At 40.4% G+C, this 24,261-nt stretch overlaps 2 protein-coding genes across 3 annotated transcripts; one reads left to right on the top strand and one right to left on the bottom strand.

Annotated features, from left to right (window-relative positions):
• Positions 1 to 1,656: 1,656 nt before the first annotated feature.
• Positions 1,657 to 18,898, top strand: E2F5 (E2F transcription factor 5). The gene is made up of 9 exons (XM_060775554.2): positions 1,657 to 1,952; positions 8,466 to 8,575; positions 10,146 to 10,307; positions 10,840 to 10,883; positions 12,868 to 12,932; positions 13,954 to 14,215; positions 15,237 to 15,425; positions 15,798 to 15,842; positions 18,207 to 18,898. Exons 1-9 carry the CDS (start codon positions 1,800 to 1,802, stop codon positions 18,314 to 18,316), a joined length of 1,140 nt encoding a protein of 379 aa, XP_060631537.2. The 5' UTR covers positions 1,657 to 1,799; the 3' UTR covers positions 18,317 to 18,898.
• RBIS (ribosomal biogenesis factor) lies at positions 16,309 to 23,934 on the bottom strand. Of its 2 annotated transcripts, none has more exons than XM_060775552.2 (5): positions 23,848 to 23,934; positions 21,297 to 21,421; positions 20,546 to 20,662; positions 18,918 to 19,023; positions 16,309 to 16,979 (listed from the first exon to the last, which is right to left on the bottom strand). In XM_060775552.2, the coding sequence occupies exons 2-4, from the start codon at positions 21,408 to 21,410 to the stop codon at positions 18,955 to 18,957; spliced, it is 300 nt and encodes a 99-aa protein (XP_060631535.2). In that variant the 5' UTR covers positions 21,411 to 21,421; positions 23,848 to 23,934; the 3' UTR covers positions 16,309 to 16,979; positions 18,918 to 18,954. The 2 variants fall into 2 exon arrangements, with proteins under 2 accessions (XP_060631535.2, XP_067323477.1); XM_067467376.1 differs by having other exon boundaries at positions 21,297 to 21,413.
• Positions 23,935 to 24,261: the final 327 nt, after the last annotated feature.

Below are 24,261 nucleotides of genomic sequence, written 5' to 3'. Positions count from 1 at the left end.
TCCCCAGACGATCTTAATGTCCTAATGATTAGAAAGCTCTTCCTGATGTTCAGTTTTCAAACTGGTGAGGCAGAGAATCATAGTGGTGGATGAGACCTCATGGCCCATCCAGTCCAACCCCCAGCCAAGAAGCAGGAAAACTGCATTCCAAGTATCCCCGACAGATGGCCATCCAGCCTCTGTTTAAAAGCCTCCAAAGAAGGAGCCTCCACCACACTCCGGGGCAGAAAGTTCCACTGCTGAACAGCTCACACAGTTAGAAAGCTAATGTTCAGATATTTATACATGGATATCAGGTGTCCTTTCAGCCTTCTCTTCTTCAGGCTAAACATGCCCAACTTTGAACTGGGTTGTCTGGGTCCACACTGCCAAATATTCCAGTTCAAAGCAGATAATGTGGGATTTTATTCAGCTGTGTAGAAGGGGCCTGAGGCACCTAAAGTAAGACTTTCAATTTGGTGAGGCAGAGAATCATAGAGTTGGAAGAGACCTTGTGAGCCATCCAGTCCAACCCCCAGCCAAGATGCAGGAAAACTGCATTCCAAGCACTCCTGACAGATGGCCACCCAGTCTCTGTTTAAAAAGCCTCCAAGGAAGGAGCCTTCACCACACTCTGGGGCAGAAAGTTCCACTGCTGAACAGCTCACACAGAAAGCTCTTCCTAATGTTCAGTTTTCAAATTGGTGAGGCAGAGAATCATAGTGGTGGATGAGACCTCATGGGCCATCCAGTCCAATCCCCTGCCAAGAAGCTGGAAAACTGCATTCAAAGCACCCCTGAAAGATAGCCATCCAGTCTCTGTTTAAAAGCCTCCAAAGAAGGAGCCTCCACCACACTCTGGGGCAGAGAGTTCCACTGCTGAACAGCTCACACAGTTAAAAAGCTAATGTTCAGATATGTATACATGGCTATTTATTTATTTGTTGTGTCAGAGCAACCAGTTCATTATATTACATTTCTAAGAGAACAAAGCAAACAAACAGACAAAATACAAAACTTGTGAGTTTGGTAGTTGGTTAAATGTCCTTTGACCAGTATCTGGCCACTTGTGGTGCTTCTGGTGTTGCTGCAAGAAGGTCCTCCATTGTGCATGTGGCAGGGCTCAGGTTGCATTGCAGCAAGTGGTCTGTGGTTTGCTCCTCTCCACACTCGCATGTCGAGGATTCTACTTTGTAGCCCCATTTCTGAAGGTTGGCTCTGCATCTCGTGGTGCCAGAGCGCAGTCTGTTCAGCGCCTTCCAAGTCGCCCAGTCCTCTGTGTGCCCAGGGGGTAGTCTCTCATTTGGTATCAGCCATTGATTGAGGTTCTGGGTTTGAGCCTGCCACTTTTGGACTCTCGCTTGCTGAGGTGTTCCAGCGAGTGTCTCTGTAGATCTTAGAAAATTATGTCTAGATTTAAGTCGTTGACATGCTGGCTGATACCCAAACAGGGGATGAGCTGGAGATGTCTCTGCCTTGGTCCTTTCACTATTGGCTGCTCATGGCTATGAGGTCTCCTCTCAGCCTTCTCTTCTTCTCTTCTTCCAGTTCAAAGCAGATAGTGTGGGATTTTATTCAGTTGTGTGGAAGAGGCCTCCTCCTTCAAAACACTCCCTCCCCCTTTTTTCCCCTTCCCTACACAAAACTCGGTCGCCCTAGCAACAGTGTCGTCACTTCCGCTCTACCAAGCCGGTGGGCCGCGAGGGCTGAGGAGGCTCGCTCTCTCTCTTCGCGTGGCGGCGGCGGCGGTGGAGGGGAAGTGAGGCGGCCGAGGAGGAAGCGTGGGAAGCCCGGGGGAGACTCGAGGCGAGGGCTGCAGCATGGCGTCGCTGCTGGGCGAGCCGGTGCCCAGCCCCAGCCGGGAAGGAGGCAGCCTGAGCAGCCGCCGGCAGGAGAAGAGCCTGGGGCTCCTCACCGCCAAGTTCGTCTCGCTCCTTCAGGAGGCCAAGGACGGCGTGCTCGACCTGAAAGCGGTGCGTGGGCCTCCTCCAGCCCTGCTGCTCTCTCTGCTGGCGTTAGGCCAGGCACGGGCAAACTTCGGCCTTCCCTCCGGGTGTTTTGGACTACAACTCCCACAATTCCTAACAGCCTACCGGCTGTTAGGAATTGTGGGAGTTGTAGTCCAAAACACCCGGAGGGAAGGCCGAAGTTTGCCCGTGCCTGAGCTGCATTGCTATGTAGTAGTAGTTTGTGGAAGGCTTCTCTACCAAGAGTGTTGTTGCCTCGCCAAACTACAAATCCCAGCAGTCAGTTACTTCCACGACTCATTGGCATCCTTGGAGTTATAGTTTGCTGAGCCACCAGCCTACTTGGTCAGAGAAGACTCAAAGGCCAAAGCATCTTCACTGTATAGAACGAATGCATCACTTTAGCTGTCATGGGATTCTAGGAGTTGTAGTTCGACAAGAAAAACGAAATGCAAAGATACAGAATGGGGGACAATGCCTGGCTCGAGAGCAGTACGTGTGAAAAAGGTCTCAGAGCCCTCGTGGACGACAAGTTAAACATGAGCCAACAATGTGATGCAGTGGCAAAAAAAGCCAAGTTCAATATCATTATTAATGACTTAGATGAAGGGTTAGAACGCATGATCGTCAAGTTTGCAGAGGACACCAAATTGGGAGGGATAGCCAATACTCTAGAGGACAGGAGCAGGATTCAAAATGATTTTGACAGATTAGAGAGATGGGCCAAAACTAACAAAATGAAGTTCAGCAGGGACTAATGCAAGATACTCCACTTTGGCAGGAAAAACGAAATGCAAAGATACGTGTGAAAAAGATCTTGGAGTCCTTGTGGACAATGTGATGTGGTGGCAAAAAAAGCCAATGGGATTTTGGCCTGCATCAATAGGAGCATAGTGTCTAGGTCCAGGGAAGTCATGCTACCCCCTCTATTCTGCCATGGTTAGACCACACCTGGAATATTGTGTCCAATTTTGGGTAATACAATTTAAGAGAGATATTGACAAGTTGGGATGTGTCCAGAGGAGGGCAACTAAAATGATCAAGTGTCTGGATAACAAGTCCTATGAGGAACTGCTTAAAGAGCTGGGCATGTTTAGCCTGAAGAAGAGAAGGCTGAGAGGAGACACGATAGCCATGTAATACGTGAGAGGAAGTCATAGGGAGGAGGGAGCAAGCTTGTTTTTTGCTGCCCTGGAGACTAGGGCACTGAACAATGGCTTCAAATGACAAGAAAGGAGATTCCATCTGAACATTAGGAAGAACTTCCTGACTGTGAGAGCCGTTTAGTAGTGTAACTCTCTGCTCCGGAGTGTGGTGGAGGCTCCTTCTTTGGAAGCTTTTAAACAGAGGCTGGATGGTCATCTGTCAGGGGTGCCTTGAATGCAATTTTCCTGCTTCTTGGCAAGGGGTTGGACTGGATGGCCCACGAGGTCTCTTCCTATGATTCTAAGCCTTCTCTGTCCAATAATTCCAGTGCCTCACCAAACTAAACTCCCACAATTCCATAGCATGGCACCATGTCAGTTTTTTCCCCCCATGTCAGGAGTTACTTGACAAACTGCAGGTTGCTTCTGGTGTGAGAGAATTGGCCGTCTGCAAGGACATTACCCAGGAGATGCCCGGATGTTTGATGTTTTACCATCCTTTTGGGAGGCTTCTCTCATGTCCCTACATGGGGAGTGGGAGCTGACAGAGGGAGCTCATCCATGCTCTCCCCAGATTTGAACCTATGTCCTTTCAGTCCTGCCAGCACAAGGGCTCCGACGATGTGGTGCCAAACTACATTAGTTCTACACAGTGCAGATGCATGCAGCCAAGGTGGGCTGGTGGCTCCGCAAACATGTGACACTTCTTTGACCATGTCATTTTAAGAAGTGTCACAAGTTTGCTGAGCCACCAGCTCACTTTGGCTGTGTGCACCTGCACTGTGTAGAACTAATGCAGTTTGGTACCACTTTAGCTACCATGGAATCCTGGGAGTTGTAGCTTTACAAACCTTCTCTGTCCAAGTTTGCCCCTTCTAGAATGTAGAGCAGACATGGACAAACTTGGCCCCCCACGGTGTTTTGGACTTCAACTTCCACAATTCCTAACAGGCTTGTAAAACTACAACTCCCAGGATCCCATGGCATCTAAAGTAATGCCAAATTGCATTCGTTCTATACAGTGCAGATGCACCCAGCCAAAGTGGGCCATTGGTCCAGGACAGCATATCCCAACCTAATACCCACTGGATATTTTAAATTGTGATGTGGATAAACCCCAGATAATGTGACCTCTATTGATGGATCAAATATCTGGAAGATACTTGGTTGGGGAGAGCCACCCTAAAATCTTTCCATCAATAGGCTGAACATGTTAATTGCAGAAATATGTGTGTGGCTGCTGCATAGGGCTGTGGTACCCTTCACACAATTTACAGTACAGGGACAGTGTAGCTAACGTGCAGAGCCCTGGAGCTAGAGAAGAAGCAACATCAGAGGCAGGTCTAAGTTTGTGGAGACTTCCTTTTCTTGTTGTGTGCATAGGAATGCTTCCACAATTCCTAACAGCTGGTAAGCTGGCTGGGATTTCTGGGAGCTGAAGTCTAGAACAACTGGAGGACCAGAGGTTGGGAACCACTGGGTTAGAAGAAGGAACCCTAAGTTTTTGGACTCTTCCAGTTCTCTGTTTCTCACTGTAGAGCAGTGGTTCTCAACCTGGGGTCTCCAGATGTTTTTAGCCTTCAACTCTCAGAAATCCTAATACCTGGTAAACTGGCTGAGATTTCTGGCACTTGTAGGTCAAAAACATCTGGGGACCCCAGATTGAGAACCACTGCTGTAGAGACTTTTGTGTAGAATGCTTCAGTCCTGGAGTTGGATAGGAGTTGAATCTATTTTCTTCTTGTGTGTATGTGTGTGTGTTTTATTTAGTGGCCTAGGGCATCTTGTTTTCAGATATGTCCAATTGGAACCATAACTGAACTTTTCCCTAAGATGTTATGTGGCTCTAAAATACTTCCAATGTGGTTGGACTGCAATTCCCAGCACTCTTAACCATTGAGTGTTCTGGCTGTATTGGGAGTTGAAGTTCTACATCATCTACATGGCTGCATGACTTACTGTCCCGCTTTACTAGATAAAGATTTTAAAAGACTAATGGCTATGAAACTATGAATAATCCATGGCTGATCTGATTTACAGTGGTTTTGTTTTTAGTTCCAAGAAAGTCTGCAGTTGGGATAGCTGCCCAAAGTAATGCAGATTTATCCAGAAGGAAGTCCCTCCGAGTTCAGTGAAGCCTGTATCCAAACAAACATTGCTAGGATTAACCCATTAGAGGAAATTTGCTATTAAGTCAATCTTCTGCTCTTTCTGAAATGAAGGATATTTTTATCAACTGTTACTTGTACTAAAATTCTATTCTCCTCCACCTGGAACCAGTGTGACATAGTGGTTTGAACATTTGACTGTGACTCTGGAGGTCAGGTTCAAATCCCTGCTCAGACATTAGAAGCCCCCTGGGTGATATTTGGAAATTCATATACTTAGCCTCAGAAAACCCTGTGATCAGTTCATCTTAGTGTCACCATAGGCTAGAAATAGCTTGAAACCACACAACAACAGGTGCTTCACGAACTTGACCGTTGAAGATTCTGCTTCTGTGATGGAAAACCATCCAAAGGTGGCTTGCTCTACCATTTGTGTAATTCATATATAGACTCAGTTTATCCAATCAATGTGACAAATTACTCATGACAAACACCACATCAATGTGAATGACAAGTAGCTTGGTGAGGATCCAACCCAAAAAGTGCAAGCTTCTCCCTATAATAGTAAAGATGTAAAGATATCTCATGTGAGAGATAGTGGATCAGCCATATTATATGTACTTGTTGGGAGCTAATGTGTACAATTTTTATTTTACATTTTTTGTTGTCTTACTGTGGACCCAGGTGCTAGATTAGGGGTGCTACATTTGTTGGTATTGGCCCTGCTTCCTAGGACTTTTGGTAAAAAGTAAAAACACATAAAGGACCAAAGTTTCCCTATCTTGCATTACCATATTCAGGTTTAAACATCCTCCTTTCAGACAGATCTTTCTAGGTTGCTGTGTACCAGGTGACTAAAATTCAGTCACGTGACTCATTCTGATTGGAATTGGGTGTGGGATTCATTTCTACACTTACTATTGGTCCATCCATACCATTGTAATTGCATAAATGTGTGTATTTGTATAGTTGAGGAGTTTTGAGGCGTGTAGAAGACATCAGTAAATACTATTAGTTGGCATTCATTTCATGGTCTGTTAATATTACATTTTCCTTATGTCCCAACTACACACTCACTCTATCCATATATTATACCATAGGAATGTGGCTGCACCAGAATAATTTTTGAGAAGGGGAAATGCATGGGCCATGTAGCTAATCTGAAGTGCACTTTTCTTAATCTGTGTTTTGGGACAACAAACAATGTTGGTAGACACACCTGTTTTAGAAAATATATGTTTCAAGATGCATTGGGAAAGCAGGTGTATGCAGCACCAGGTGATTTGTTTCTGGATATTTTTGATCAGACAAATATATCATGGTAGGTTCCAAGTATGTACTGAAACAAGTTTTAGAGGGCCGTGTTGTCCTGGGGATAACCTTTGGATAACCACATACTAATAGTGGGCAAAGCCAGAGCCAAAAATATGCAAGGCTGTGCATTTCTGTCTCTACATTATACACTCCTCACTTCCTCCTCACCCAGTAGACTACCAGGACAGAAATGAAGAGTGGATCTACACTGGAGAATTAATGCAGCTTGACACCACTTTTACTGCCGTTTTGAGCCTTCTCTGCCAAAGAGTAAGATACTACAACCCCCAGGATTCTGTAGCATTGAGTGATGACAATTAAAATTGTGTGAAATTGCATTATTTCTACAGTAGATTCACCCAGACTTGTCTTTTCAGAGTTCTGAACTGGTCACTGTAAGCAGACCTCGAGACAGTATTAGCTGTATCTATTGTAGAGAATGAGTAATCAGTATATTTAAGTGTTGCTTGCTCCAAAGTTTTTTTTGACAAGCTTTGAAATACCTACTTTATGACCAACACCTATTTACACCCAGTGAAAGAGTAGAATAAACAGCTGTGTAGTTACTGAAGAAAGTGAAGTGCAGCATGTCAATACCTATTAAAATACACACTGTAAGTATCTATAAAATGTTTTTCCTATTATGCATAATTAAAACCCATGCTAGAAATACATTTGAGTTTGAATTTCCAAATGTTGATCATAGAGTACAAAATTCTAAACAAATCCAGCACATCAATATATTGTTGTTATCTTTATGGTGCTATTGGTCAAAGCTTTTTTTGGATTTTAGTCACAGGTGCTAACCTGGAACTCATGTAAAGTCAGACTTTTGAATTAGACTTGTGTTTGTGGCTTTAAATAATTAACTGTTGACGAAGAGGGAAGCATTGGAAATGTTTGCATATCTTTCAGAAATTGAACTGAAATGTAGCTTAAGATTGCTGCATCAGTGTAAAGTTGAAATGTAGTCACAGGGTGAAACACCCAGACTTCCATTTCTTGATTGTTTTGTTGTTTGTTTGCCATACGTTATACGTTGTTGTTTGTTTGCCATACTGTACCTATGTGGTAGAGAATAACTAAACACAATCTTTCACATTGTGTTGTTGTGGGCAACGTTTGTGGTGCAGAATCAGGCAGATCGTATCTCCAAAAGTTTTCATTGGATCCATGGCAACACAAAAAATTAAGGCTTCGAGTTTAGATTTCTGATCACGTTGACTCTTACTTGCAGGTTGAACTTTACTCTCCTTCTTCTGTTATATTTAGCACCAGCGTGGATAATAGGTACTACAATAGATACTAGAGCATACTTGAGCATCTCTGGATTTTACCAGTTTCTCTCTTATTATTTGTCATATACACAATAGCCATAATATTTATTCTTTTGCTTAACCATTACCTATCATATTACAACACAGGAATGTGATAATAGCACATTATGACACAAGAATGTGATAATAGCATAGCAAGCAAGTCCATAATAAAATTACATTTAATTTAAAAGATGTGAAGGAGCCTATTTTCCTTTGCTGCTGTGAATTGTCATACCCTTCACATTCCTGTATTCCATTTCTAATATTTTAAAGAAAATGGCATTTCCCCCACATGTTGCTGAAAAGAACCATCTTTTCAACTCTCTCCCCTCCCTCTTTCCATTTCTCCACCCAGTTGACTCATGCATGGATAACTTTCAAAGAACTCATTCACATGTTTCTTGAGGCATATTTTGAAGAGGTCATTTGTAAGGTGTCTGTCCCTGTTCCAGAGACAGAAAGGGTGGTCCGAGACATCTAATTGCACATCTGTGGCTGTGGCAGGTTGAAAATTTACCCCTTTGGTCTTGTGATTAGTGTTCCCTTGGAGACGTGTACAGAGGCACTGAAGCTATCTAATGAGCCTCACCTTTTGCCCTTTATTGTTCTTTGTCTCTCTTTTTCTTTTACCAGGCAGCTGATACACTTGCAGTAAGACAGAAGAGGCGGATCTATGATATCACCAATGTTTTGGAAGGGATAGATCTCATTGAAAAAAAGTCAAAGAACAGCATCCAATGGAAGTAAGATATACATACTTCTTTACAAAAACATTTTGTTACACAAGATGTGGAAGATAATAGTTTTCCTTTGCAAAGATCAATTTTATAATCATTATGAGATGTATGTAAGAATACAACATGTTGATGACCCTCATCTATATATTCTGGTACTGTGTTATTCAGATACAGTTTGGCAGATACTGGAAGTTTGTTTAAGAGAACTGCAAACCCTTAGGTACCTTGAAAGCCCCCCTGTACAGAATCAGTCGGTTTGCTTATTTAGCTCAGTAAGTTAACATTGACTTGTAAAATTTCAAACTGGAGATTTTGTTGCACTTGCTTGGAGGTGTCTAGGACCTGGGAGAGAGGAGCAAGGGGTGGATTCAAACAATCAAGATATGGCTGGTTTGGGCTGCCAGGGGAATGAAAAACAGAATTTCAACAGGGAGAAATTTACGGTACTACACTATGGCAATAAAAATGAAATGCACAGATATAGGATGGGTAATATCTGTCTTGAAAACAGTACATGTAAAAGGGATCTAGGAGTCTTAGTAAATCACAAGCTTGAACACGAGTCAACAGTACATTGTGGAATCTTAAAAAGCCAGTGCAATTCTAGGCTGCATCAATAGGATCAAGGGAAATTATAATACCACTCTATTCTGCTTTGGTTAGACCTCACATAGAATAACACTGTGTTCAGTACTGTGTACCACAATTCAAGAAGGATATTGACAAGGGTGGACAAAAGTTTGGAAACCAAGCCCTGTGAAGAACAGCTAGGGAGCTGTGGAGGTTTAGTTTGGAGAAAAGAAGGCACAAAAGGGACATGAAAGCCAAGTTTAAATATTTGAAAAGTTGCCAAAATGAGAAGGGGAAAAGCATGTTTGCTGCTGCTCTGGAGATTGAGATACAAAGTAATGGATTCAAACTGCAGAAAAGGTGATTCTACCCAGATAATAGGGAAAAAAGCTAATTGGCAGTGGAATCTGCTTCCTTGTGGTCGAGCCTCCTTCCTTCTCTGGAGGTTTTTGAACAGAGGCTGGATGGCCACCTGTCAAGGGTACTTGATTGTATGTTCCTGCAAGGCAGGCTGTTGGACTAGATGGCCCTTGGGATCTCTTCCAACTCTATGGGTTTATGATTCTAGGGTTTGTTCTCCCCTCCAAGATGAGGTCAACCGTTTCTGCATTGCCTGAATCAGCTCCATCCTCCTCCTCTCCCCCTCCAGTTAGCTGCTCCTGGGATTTGACAGGGTTGGGGTGTGGGAGGACATAGGTGTGCATGTGGGAAGAATTATATTAGTGCTCAGTATAGGATTTCTGCTATTGTATCTTGACCCATCAGAATCTTCATTTAGAGGAAATCAAAACGCAGTCTTTTATCACAGACTGATTTTCCCCATTGTTTTCCTTCAGCAAAAATGTGCTGTTGGGTTTGGTCTGAAATGTACGACTCTTTTTCAAAGCATACATGTAAATAATACTCATTGAAAGATTTCTAAATCACTAATGCTAAAGTATTTTAAGCCAATGTTACCACCTTGTATCTATGTCAATATTGTTGTTGTTTTTTGTTCTCTTTGAAGAGGTGTGGGTGCTGGCTGCAATACAAAAGAGATTGTGGACAGGTTGAGATACCTGGAAGCCGAAATTCAAGATCTTGAATTAAAAGAAAAAGAGTTAGATCAGCAGAAAATATGGTTGCAGCAAAGCATAAAAAATGTGAAGGAAGATTCTGAGAATAAACAATATCCTTTAAAACATTTAATGAGAGTTTTGAGAATGGAGTGATTGCAATGTTTCTTTGGTAGTTGATCATTGTTTACTTGCCTGATCCTATACATGTTTCCTAAGGAGTATGCCGTGCACTGTTCAATGCCTGGGATACAAGAGTTGAAGGCAGTGTTCCAGATTTCTTCCAGAAACCCACACAGTGTTCTCATGTGCTGGCCATTCAAATGCAACTACTATAAAAGAAGGTCTGTCAGAGTTGAATGGCATTATGGGGCTGGTAAAAATATCAAAAAGAAATGTATTGTACATAGCATCTTTACTTGAGGTTTATTCCTAAGTAAAAACGCCATAGTGAGTTTTTGTCAAAACCACATTTTAAAAAAAATGATGGTTCTGCTATGTTTAACTATGTACTTCCAGCCACTGCTGCATTTTATGCCAAACAAAAGATTCAAACAAAAATTGCAATTCCTCTTTGAAAATATTCCAAGTCTAATGTTGTTTTATCATAGTATTTTGAAAAACAAATCCTTGACATTGGTCCACCTTTTCATACATCACCCATGAAGACATTTGTGATTGCTTCAATGGTAAGTTGGTGGACAATATGATCACTTTGTGGGGGAAACCTGTGATGTTGACTTAGTGGCCCATAGGCTTTGTAATTAGCATTATTGGTTATTCAGAAATTGAAGTTAGCTGCATCTTTTCAGAAGCAATGAGGTTGTTCAAAGACAGAAATATAAATATCTTACACCCCCCCCTCCTCCCCCCAAAAAACTTTCTTTGCCCTTTTGCAGAAGTGTTTCACTATCTCAAAATGTTGCATACTATCATCTGATGCAAAAGAACTGGAATTCCAAACACACCCCTGTTAATGAAATAAGATCTAATAAACCTTATTTGGCTGCTGAGTAAATATATTAAGGAGAACACAATAGTTAGTGGTTCTTGGCCTTCAACTCCCCGAAATCCTAACAGCTGGTAAACTGGCTGGGATTTCTGGGAGTTGTAGGCCAAAACACCTGGGGACCCACAGGTTGAAAATCACTGCAGTAGATGATGATATTATTATTTTTATTATATAACACTATCATTGTACCATTTGTAAGAAGAAATAAATTTAATGTGGATTTCTTTTTTCAATAAATGTTGTGTTTACTTTATCATACATTCATATTTTATGCCAAACCAAGTTGCATATAACACATTTTTCTTAATATAATAGAGGTTCAATCTGCACAGGGTGCTAATAATGGCATTTTCCTTTTTTAAAAAAAATGCTTACAATTCTTTTCATGGCTTCAAAATTTTAGAAATGTTACACCTCTGTGGAGAATAAAGTGGACAGAATACAGAAATGTGATGTCGCCAAGTTACAAAAAAAGTGGCCCTCTTCAGGAAAACTAGTATAATGGTATGGCTATGTGTGTTGGACTGGATCTCTGATGGAGACAAGGTTCAAATGCCCAACTCAGCCAGTGTAAACTACTGTCAAGTTTCACACTCTCTGCCTTAGAATAAGACAGTGGCAAACCTGGAAATAAACCTTGCCAAGGAAACTCCAGAATAGGTTTATCTTAAGTTATCACAAAGCAGAAACGCCTTGATGTTACACAATTAAAATAGCTTCTCATAAAGCATGGTGCTTTTAATATAGATTATGTTATGTTGACAACACACTCTCCTATACATACAATCCTCATATCTGCTTCCAGACACTGTTAAGTCTGATTCAGCTACCAGTATTTACTTGAGTCTAATGCACCATCAAATCTAATGTACATCTCAATTTTCAAAAAAAGTATTTGCTGCAGAACGTAACGTGCAGCGGCAAAAATGCACTCTTTGTAATTTGGCCAAAAAATATGCTGATTACAGTTGCTGCCTGGTTAGAATTTCTTTTTTTAAAAATGAAGGTGTTTGAACATCAAAGCTTCCAGCAACAGAAAAGAAAACCTATGATGTAGAATGAATCCACTTTAATTGCTTTGGTTCAATGCCATGGACTCATGGGGGCTGTAGTTTTACAAGGCCTTGAGCCTTCTCTGCCAGGGAATGCTGTTGCCTCACCAAACTACAAATCCAAGGATTGCATAGGATTGAGCCCTGGCCATTGAATTAGAGATGACGTCCCTCAAAGAGATGCTCCAGAAGCAGCTTCCCCTTTTGCTTTGGCTCAGCATGAAGGTTACCATATTAGACAAATCTAGTGCACACCATAATTTTGACCAGGTCATTTAGCCAAAAATGTGGGCATTAGATTTGAGTAAATACATCGTTCCATCTATGAAGGCTTGTCATGTGAGCTGAAACACTTGTTTTCAGTCATGGAGACTGTCTTCTCTTACACGCTTAGAAGTAGAAACATGGGGATAAAGTATAGGCATGTTGTGCTCTCTTTTCCACATACTTGGGCTAATTAAATCTAATTACATCTGAATATGGCTTCTAGGAAGTGAATGCACATGTATATGATTTCAAGCTGAGGATACAAATGTGTACTGAATTAATTTTATAGCATTGAGAAGTGTGTACAAATCCTTCTGTTAACACGTGGCAATTCATAATCAGGGGATACACTACTAGCAATCCAGGCACCTTCTGGCACACAGTTGGAGGTTCCTGTTCCTCAGGTGGTATGTATACTCAGCTTTTTAAACTTGATGGATTAGCAAAAGAAAAAAGTGGATGAGGGACAAAGTTTGGTTCCAGGCAGGATTTACTTGAGGAATTTGTTTACATCTAGTTTTATAATCATCGTTTTTGTAGCCCCCAGAAATTGTAAAAGTAACACTCGTTTAGTTTCAATCTTTTTTAAAAATAGTAAAATGCATTAAAACACACAAAAAGATGACTAACATTCCCAATATAACAGGCATCTAATTAAGTTTGAAGTTTCCTAAGCTGCTGGGAAGAATGCTGTAAAAGCGAAAGGGGAATGTGGGTAGTATTACAAATGCAAAACATGTTGATGGGGTGAACGGGCATTAGTTCTAGGTACAAGTCTTTCCTTATTGTTTTTTCACCTCATTTGGTGAGTATTGTAGCCTAAGAAATTCCTATTGTAACACCCCTTATCATACCCATATTTTGCATTTCTGTTGCAGGTCAGTCCCTTACAAACACGAGGGTCTTATATGGGGAAGGGACATTGATCAGAAAAAAATCTCTTGCCCAAAGATTCTCCATGCCATGCAATACATGGGTTTCATGTAGTTTCTGACATACTAGGCTTAATTACTGGAGCCCCCGGTAGTGTTGTAGGTTAAACCGCTGAGCTGCTGAACTTGCTAAGAGAAAGGTTGCAAGTTCGAATCCAGGGAGCAGGGTAAGCTTCTGCAGTTAGCCCCAACTTCTGCCAACCTAGCAGTTCGAAAACATGCAAATGTGAGTAGATCAGTAGGTACCGCTCTGGTGAGAAGGTAATGGCTCTCCATGCAGTCATGCTGGCCACATGACCTTGGAGGTGTCTCTGGACAACACTGGCTCTTTGGCTTAGAAATTGAGGTGAGCACCAACCCCCAGAGTCGGACACAACTGGACTTAATGTCAGGGGAAAACCTTTACCTTTACCTTTTAGGTTTGATTACTAACCCAATGCCCACAGCTAATTCAACTTGTAACTTTACCTTTTATCTGCCCTGTATTTCTCTCAAGGGACAAAAGAAATACCAGATCAATCTCAAGAGTAATTCAGGGCCTATTCATGTGCTGCTCATAAATAAAGAGTCCAGTTCTTCCAAGCCAGTGGTTTTTCCTGTCCCTCCACCAGATGACCTTCTACATCTTCCTTCTCAATCTACAATTCCCTTGACTCCCTCTAAAATGGATGCAGAGCCTCAGACGTTACAAGAATCTGGAACTCCAAATCAGGAGTTATCTTTGTCCCAGACACCAGGTGCAGATATGGCAACAACAGGTACAGTTAATTATGAAATTTCTTCCATTGCTTGGATTAGTGGAATTATGATCATTCGAACATAACTGGTGCTTATATGTGACACTTCAATGTAGCAAAATTATTCAAAAACTTCTTTCTTGGAATTAAATGCAAAACATTTAAATGGACCTAAATGCAAAACATTTAAATGGACAAAAGTATATTGTACCTGGATTTCCTTGTTACTCCTGTATTGTTTTCAAACATTCTGTATTAAATGATTACTAGAAATGGTGTATGGTGAAAGGACTTTCAAACAAAACCCGATATGTTTACAGTTCACTTTTTAATCACACAATTCCTGAAGTCATACTGAGTATACTAAGATCTCCTCTTCCCTAAGCATACTTTATTCCTTTCTAGTAGCTACCTGGGAGTTAATAGATGTCACTAGAATCTGATGCATCATTTTCCTGGGAGTCCTAAAGGTTTTCTAGTTAAAAGTGCATTGTTTACAGTCAAACCCTAACTCAGATTGTCAGGATAATTGAGGCTCATAAACCACAGACTGATAACCAAAGTTTCTCAGTTTAGACTCAGGAAGTTAATTATGATTTTTTTATTGCCTCTTTTCTGATGGGCAGAGATGGTTTACAAATAGAGAGAATCCCATTTCCGTTGTTAATACATATATCCCAAACATTTTTTTACTACTGCAGAATAATATTGACATCAATTCAGTTATCATTATTACTGGAACACTATACAGGTGGGCTGACATTAAATATTGTTGAAAGTAGAAAATGTGGCTTTCCAGAACTGTTGGAAGGTAAGAGTGTGCTTTGCACATATAGATGACAGCTGTAAACAAAATGCAAACTTTGTATGCCTAAGAGTGGCTTTTCAGTTATATCCTGTGTGTTTACTAATGTGGCAATTTTTATAATCTTTTCCTCTTTGGATTGTATATCAGTATTATAGCAGAATCGCAGATCCCATATTGTTAGTCTGTTGTGGTGAAGCATATCAATTTCTAAGGCCAACTTTTCTGCTGTTACAGACATCAGTTTACAAGACATCCCAACCCCTGAGACGTTCTGTGCCAGCGTTCCCAGTTCTGAGCTGTACGAGAGCCTTGTAACAGAAACTGTGACGAGCCCAAATACTTGTCAGTCGTTCATTCCGCTAGATGTTAATAGTATTCTCAAACCCAACCCATTTGACATAACAAAGATGGATGAGTCTGGAGGTAAAAGAACATCCTTTGAAATACTAATGTTAAGGTTTGGAAGGTTCTGAGGGGGTTTTTTAATTTAAAAAGATAAATCAGGGTGCTCTTCATAACTAACTTGAAATTTTATGTTGTATGTTGAATGCTTTAATTTTGTAACGCAATGTCAAGTGGAAAGCAGTTTTCTCCAGAAACATACTACAGGATATTATTAGTAAAAAAATTGAAGTCAAGAGAAAAGATTCAGGAACTTTAAGTAACTGAGCAGCTTAAAACATTTACTTGATTTAACTACAAGAGCAAATTAGTTGTTTAAGAATTTTGTAACCTCTGCATTATTAGGTAATTTGATCTTACTAAATTTGCAAATGTGTTTTTTTTTTTCAATAGGCATGATTAACAGTGACATTATTGATGAACTGATGTCCTCTGATAGTAAGTTTATTTTAATAGTTTTCTGAACATTCTATGAATATTTATTTCAAACATTAGTTGCATTTCTAAAGAGATGTACAGTGGTATAGATGCAAGAGCTGTCTTTTCATGGAAGGTGGTTCTATCTGATTTTACAGACACCAGCTCAACACATTGAGGAAATTTCCCTAACTTCTTTAGGGAACAAGAGTGAAAAGGTCTCCTTCTAAGAGCTGTTTGCACAAGCCTAAATCTGGATCCAACTCAATATACTTAATGTTTTAGTCTAATGGAAACATCCTGCATATGGGTTGTTGTAGATTTTTCGGGCTGTATGGCCATGTTCCAGAAGCATTCTCTCCTGACGTTTTGCCTCCATCTATGGCAGGCATCCTCAGAGGTTGTGAGGTCTTTATTCTGGTATAATTCAATAGATCCCTGATCAGATCAAAAATTAATAATATTTAAAGTAAACAAGCTCAACAACTATTTGTGAATTCCTTTACCAGTAACAAGATAAAAATATTAAATCATATCATGCATATTAGAGGCATATTTCTAAAGCAGCCTTCCTCAGCCTGGCAAAACTATACATCCTATTATCTCAATGCAATACAGCAACAAGTTGGAAGATTTTTTAAAAAACTGAAATTGCAATTTGAAGTGAATAACCCCCCTTATTACTTCTCTATTAAACACGTTTCAATTCTCGTTCACATGTTTAGCATGGGCGATGATTTCCCTTGTGAAAACCTAGCCACATTTCTATTTTTAGAATATTTTTATCCCACTCTTCAACTACAAAGTTTGGCATACTGATTGTTAATTTGACAGTTTCCTGCCTTCAGGCTAACAATCTGAATAAATCAGATTGGCAATGGGGAGGAGCTTTTGTCCGCTTCCTCCCTCTCTCCAAGGCCAGTAGCATGGACCTGATGTAGCCATAGCTGCCTCTTCTTCTTTTGCACTGTGGCAAATAGAAACATGTTTGGTCTTCAAGAATTTGTGAAATATCTCTTGCTTGCCTGATGATTAATTACAAGATCTTGTGCTGTGTAGATTTCCAATTCCACCATGGATATTCCTATTTTTCCTGACAATTTTTCAATCACCCAAATCGATTTGAGGCTGGTGTGTGCTATCTCTTCCACTTTATACCTGGAGACAAAAAAAGTAAACTTTTTATAATTTAAGAAAATGTTTTCAGTAGTATATTCAAAGCCATTTTTGTTAGTTAAAATTTTACATTAACAGCCTCAGTTAACTATTTGGCATTCCACGGTTCTAATTTTATGTGACAATACAAGGCCACCAGCCCTTATTCTAGTATGCTTACCCAGAAGTAATATGTGTTTGGAATTGCTTCCACAAAATTAAAGTATGAGCTAGTGCACTTCACATGGTAATCATAATGGTAGCTGCAATATTGGAATTGGAGCTGCATTTTATAGTGAAGAAGTGTGCCAGCTTTAGTTCCTTGCTGAGCAATTTATGCATAAAAATGGGACCAGAGGACTGAACAAAGAATTGAATCTGGGACAATTACTACACTTGACTTCAATTCTTTAAATTACACCTAAAGAATGTAGGAAATAACTTTAGATGCTCCTTTTCAGTGTACTTCAGAGGATATTTGCACTGTGGTTGATAGATTGGTCTCCAATTCAAAATCAGTGTTTGAATGAAACCATAAGCAAACCTGTAATCACATCAGCAACAAAAATTGTATTAGCTCATAAACCTGCATCTCTTAATGAGAAATATTTTTTTGTTTACACTAGCCCCTGCTTGACCTTTGTCCTTAACAAAAAGTTGAAGGTACTATGTATTCTAATAATTTCATAGTAGTCTTAACAGGTAATAGAATAGGATATTCCACACCTTCTCCCCCCAGACAAAACAGCTCTTGGAAATGTATCATGGGCAAAAGTAACCGGAATAGTGGGGCAGAAAATAATATAGTTGTATCCATATTTATGACAAAATTATGATATTAATTACAAGTTTCTGGCCCCGCAGTTCAGAGGTGTGCATTAAGATAAATCAATGTGATTTGCAGTAAACTAGCAAAGGTTTTCAACTCCTCTTAATTTTTTCAGAAATTGTAACAAGATTCCCTTTTCTTTTTAAATTGTGGTGCTGAAGTGAAGCTAGCTTGAGGAAAACAAAAAAGAGGGGGCACTTTGGTTCTGCTCTAGTAGCAAAAATTAATCTCTAGTCTTAACATGACTTGGATTTGTTTTTATTTTATTGCTAAGTTTATTCTTTCTGCATCTGGTTTAATTGATTAGGTGCTGGATTTCTAGTTAAAAAAGAAAGTAGATGTAGCAAGGATGTTGTGGCCAAAGGGACTGTGATTAAATTTGGAAACTTTTTTCCTTGCAGTTTTTCCTCTCTTAAGACTCTCTCCTACTCCTGAAGATGACTACAGCTTCAACCTGGATGACAATGAAGGCATTTGTGATCTCTTTGATGTGCAGATACTGAACTATTAGATATGAAACAGCCAGATTGCCTCATCTACCTCTAACTACAATATTTTAGACTTTCTTTCATAACACAAGTATTGAAAATAATGAATGTAAAACTTCTGTAATTCAACACTGGGTACACATCATCTTACTGTGATGAACAAATGTTACATTCAGAAAAAAGAACTGGCGTTTAAATGCAGTGGATGGGATGGCATTCAGCTGTTATGGTACTCCAATACAGTTACAGTACAATACAGTATTGTACTGAACTGATCACAGATCTCTTATTTGTTCAAAGAGATAGCTGTATTTGTTCAGATTTGGTCTCCCTGGGAACAGTCATTCTAAAATACAGGAATTGTGTCTGAAAAGTCCACTGCCAATTGTAAAAAGAAGGGCATTTATTAGAGATTACTCCATTTTCTTCAGTGAACACTGATAATATTTTTATGGAGTGCCTTTTTAATAGCACTTTAAGTTTCTTCCCTTTTTTTACTTCTGACATTCCATGTTCCTAGATATAGGAAAGCACTATTTGTAACAGAGTGCCAATACTTGTACATTAAGAAGATCTTTAAAATACAATAAAGAACTATACAAAAAGTTGTCATTTTTTTTATACCAGAGATGGAACCTTGATGCAGACACATCCTTTTGCACTACAACTGAGACAATAAGTTAGCAGCAGCCTCCACGTTGGCTGGTTCACCTTCCATGGTCTTTGGAACCTGAAGTGGAAAACATACACTGAAGTACAAGATAGGTTCTGTAGTTTTGTTCTTAAGCTGAATATGTTTGTAAATTGTGATAAGTACATTGTTTAAGAGTAACTCCAGCCAGATAGGTAGATATAACCAATCCTTGGCACAGACAACAGAACAAACACCACAGGGGTGTTACCTTTACCCTATGCCATCCATAGGGAAGGGTTAACATCCCTGTGGTGTGTGTATTGCTGTCTGTGCCACGGATAGGTGATAAAGATTCAGTTGAGACACCTTTCCCCCCATATAACTCTTCCAGGAGTGAATTTTCCTCCCTAGGGGTAGATTTCTCTCCCTTCCAGTTGTCTCACTCCATTCTTAACGGTGAGTCATTTGTAAGTTGGATATTTATAACTGTAAATTGGGAACTGCCTGTATTGTAAAAAATATATTTTCTTTGAACTCTAACCAGTTTTCCTCAAAACAGTTGCTACAGATAAGTCACTGATAGCTGAAGACAATATATACTATGGTATAGTATACAATATACGAATGTACAGTATAATATAGGATATATACTGTAGATATGTATATATGCAGTACAACTTCGCTTTTGATATGTCAACAATATATAAAGACAATGAAGAGAAATATTAGAAAATGTTCTGTGAAAATGTTATCTTCTCCCACTCCCTGGGGTTTCCAATTTGTACTTCTGCCAATGTTTCTGGGATGGACTGTTTCTTTCATAAGCCTTCTAGCTAAAGACCAGGTTATTACTTAAATTGTTTTCTTCCATTTCCTCCAACAAAATCTGTGGTCACTTGCCCTTGATAACCTGTCATACAACACTATAGCAAGTTGTCAAGAGTAAGAGGTCATCTACTCTATGCAATTCAGCCTGGTGTAAATGTGCCCCACAACAGCCCCAGACCTAGCATCAATGTTTACACAACAGCAGAACACAGCAGCTCCTCTTCTTCGTGTCACCACTGCTAGCTAGCTAGCCACACAGCTCCATAAAAACTCCGGGGTATGACAGGCACCCTCGCCAGTGCCAGAAAGGACACCCACATGACCAGAAAGAAAGAGAGATTGGCTGGATGCATAGGCATTTGGGCCCGTTTTCCCTCCTCACACTGGCACCCAGTTCTGATGTCAGCAGATGCACCCAGGATGGCCAGAAGCTCTCATGGAGCTCCATGGTCAGCTTTGAGGTGCGGAAACATGGCCACATGGCAGCAGTGTCCCATCTGGACAGGTTAAATCAGACTTGAGCCAGCAGTCCAGACTGCCCGAAAACCATTACCCAAAGTGGGGCAAATATGATTCAAAGCTAAAACACTGGGATAAATATTGGAAGTTTGTGCATTGCCTTCCATTCATTGTGAGGCTGGAGTTTTTGGCTTGTATAGATGAGCATGCAGCTAATCTTAACAATGTAAAGAATTGAAGGTCTTGTGCTTTAAAATTCTGGGTATATCAGTTTATGAACTAAAGATACAGATCAAGGGGACTGGTGTATAAACAAATGTGGTTTTGTTACCTGAGTTCGCTTTGAAGAGTCTGATGCAATCGCCTTTGACAATTGTTTAACTTCTTTTTGAACTTCTGTGAATACTTTGTTCACTGTATTAACTTTCTCATCATTCACAATATTGATCTTTAGAGAAAGAGAGAAATACAGAGATTTTGAATTTTCAAGAAGCTACTATAATAGTTTGACCATGTAATAACTGTACAAATTAAATTAAATCATATTTTAAATCACTTAGAACAGAGAATACTCTTCCTTCTAGCTACATTACAGGTTATGAGGTTGATATTCCAGGTTATGAGGTTGATGTACTGTATGTTGCATGGGTTCTTTGAATATACAACATGCTATAGTTCTTGAGAAAAGGGTATCTACTTCTGCTCCACCATATCTGTGCCATCCCATACTCAAGCTGGCAACAGAGCAACACAATTACCTCTTTGGAAATGTATTCATAGAATCACAGAATTGAGAGAGACCATATGAGCCATTCAGTCCAATCCCCTGCCATGCAGGAAAACACAATCAAAGCACTCACGATATATAAGGAAGCAGTAAATTGGGTTTAAGGCTAACTTGAGCATAAACCCTCAAAAGCAAAATCCAAAGAAAAATATCAGCACCAAACTGAAGGTGGCAGTGTATTCATGTTTAATACATTTAAGATGACACTTGTTGGATGACAGAATCCTAGAGTTGAAAGAGACACCAAAGGTCATCCAGCCAACCCCCTGCTGTGCAGGAAAAACAAAGCACTTACCTTTTTCAAACTGGTTGTCACTGGCTTTGTTTTACTCTTAGCTTTCATTATTTTTCTGTTGGCCACGTGGAATACATTCATTTGCTTCTGACCTTTCGCCTTGTTCTTGCCCATTGCCTAAAATACTGATAAAATGCATTTTATCTGTTTTATTATTTTTTTAGAAATTCAGTAATAATGTTTTTGCTAATAATATTCACAAGCTCCCTCAGTTTTTTTTAAGGTTACTGCAGCCTTGGATCTCATGCACACTCCTCTATTTGCAATATAGTAAGGGGACACATTGGCAAATAAAAATGCACAGAAGCAGACTATTAGCAGATGGTATAAGCCTGACCAAATTATAAAACTGCAGTACATTGGTCAGGATCCTATAGTTACATTCAAATGATCTGAATACGATGGTGTCTGGCTGTTAGCAAAACATTTTAAAAGGCAGTGGGAGGAAACCAGCTTCCCAATAGATGACCGAGGAAACATTAAATACACAGTTTGATTTGTTGCCTTGTCATGCACAATGAAAGAATGTGCAAGCCTTAACTCTGAGATGTACTTTTTCTATGTGTCATTTTAAAAAAATTGCAGGTTGAGTATCCCTTATCTTAAATCCTTGGGACCAGAAGTGTTTTGGATTTCAAGGCATTTCAGACATCTATATTTGGACAGGGACTCAAATATAAACTTTTTTTTTTTTGTCGTGTCAGGAGCGACTTGAGAAACTGCAAGTCGCTTCTGGTGTGAGAGAATTGGCTGTCTGCAAGGACGTTGCCCAGGGGACGCCCAGATGTTTTGATGTGTTACCATCCTTGTGGGAGGCTTCTCTCATGTCCCCGCATGAGGAGCTGGAGCTGATAGAGGGAGCTCGTCCACACTCTACCCAGATTCGAACCTGTGACCTGTCGGTCTTCAGTCCTGCCAGCGCAGGGGTTTAATAAATAATAATAATAATAATTAACCCACTGCACCACCGGGGGCTCCTAAATCTAAACATGAAATTGATTTATATTTCGTACAGACTTTAGATCCAGCCTGAAGCCAATTTCACACACAAAATTTAGATAGGTAGATAGATAAGTAGATCTTGAAGCAAAGCTGATACACACTGAATCACTGAAACACAAAATTGTGATTATCTCTGGCTGGATCTACACAGCCAACTGTATTATATGGTCAGCGTAGACCAGGCATGGGCAAACTTGGGCCCTCCCGGTGTTCTGGACTTAAACTCTCACAATTCCTAACGGCGTACTGGCTGTTAGGAATTGTGGATGTTGAATTCCAAAACAGCTGGAGGGCCCACATTTGCCCATGCCTAGTGTAGACCCATTTAGCACCATGCTGTGCTGACCCATCTAATGCAGTCTGAACTGCACTGAAGGAGATTATAGAGGTCTCCATTTGACCATATAATGCAGCTCAAACAGCATTGCATGACTTCAATGTATTTTATTTATCGTGTCAGAAGCAAATTGAGAATACAGTTACAATGTATAAAAAGCCACAAACAAGAGTTAAAAACTTGGCACTATGCTATATGTCCTTTGCCCAAAAGCTGGCCACTTGGAGTGCCTCTGGTGTTGCTATGAGAAGGTCCTCCATTGTACATCTGGCAGGGCTCAAAACTGCATTGTAATAGGTGGTTTGTGGATTGCTCTTTGCCACACTCGCATGTCGTGGACTCCACTTTGTGGCCCCATTTCTTAAGGTTGGCTCTGCATCTTGTGGTGCCACAGTGCAGTCTGTTCAGTGCCTTCCAAGTCGCCCAGTCTTCTATGTGTCCAGGAGGGAGTCTCTCATTCGGTATCAGCTATGGGTTAATAATAATAATAATAATAATAATAATAATTTATTTATTTATTTATTTATACCCCGCTACCATCTCCCCAAGGGACTCTGTGCGGGTTACATGAGGCCGAGGTTTTAGCCTGCCACTTTTGGACTCTTGCTTGCTGAGGTGTTCCTGAGAGTATCTTAATCTCAGAAAACTATTTCTTGATTTAAGGCTTTGGTGTGCTGGCTGATATCTGAACAGGAGTGAGCCAGAGAAGCCGGAGGTATAATGAAGTCTATAGGCGCTTCCTTCCATTTTGTGGAGAACTTGCTGCTAAGGGTCCTTCCACACAGCCATACAACCCAGAATATCTGCTTTGAACTGGCTCAGACTTCAGTGTAGTTGGTGGCCTGTAATTTGCTCTTCTCCACACTCGCATGCCGTGGACTCCAACTTGTAGCCCCATTTCTTCAGGTTAGCTCTGCACCTCGTGGCTGTGGCTGGTTCTACATGACCCAGCCTCAACCACTCACATAGACAATTTTGGAGGATTTCAGATAAAGGAGTTCTCAACCTGTACTATAAATCACAGCTGAGTCTGTTGAGGCAAGGAGTGATCTGATCCTTGTAACCAGCCAGATGAGAAGCAAAGGGTGCATCTACACCTTATAATTAAAGCAGTTTAGCACCACTTTGAATTTCCATGGTGCAAGGCTAGGGATTAATAGAGGGTCCCGTTTCAGTGTCTTTAGCCTTCCCTTTTAAATAAATAGTACCTACCGGCTTAGAGTGAAGTGTAAAGCCCAGTCTTCCCTGCGTAGACAGGCTTCCCAGTCTTCCTTACTCTGAGCAACCCACGTGCGGCTGCGAAGGCGACCTGCGTCATTCGAATGCGCCGGGAAATCCCTTCCTTCCTGGACGCACGAGGAGGGGGAAGGGAGGCCCGGTTGCCAAGGTTACCAGACGCCTCCCTGGCCTACTAACCCAAGGAGTGACCGTCATCTATCTATCTATCTATCTATCTATCTATCTATCTATCTATCTATCTATCTATCTATCTATCTATCTATCTATCTATCTATCTATCTATCTATATGAGATCTAGAGATAGATATAGAGATAGATAGATAGGTAGATAGATTAATGACTATAAATCCTAGCAATCAAAACTCCTAAATGATATATATGATTTTG

The sequence above is a fragment of the Anolis sagrei genome, chromosome 4, assembly GCF_037176765.1.
Source record: "Anolis sagrei isolate rAnoSag1 chromosome 4, rAnoSag1.mat, whole genome shotgun sequence".
NCBI lineage: Eukaryota > Metazoa > Chordata > Lepidosauria > Squamata > Dactyloidae > Anolis > Anolis sagrei.
This window is presented reverse-complemented; position numbering and strand designations above follow the sequence as displayed.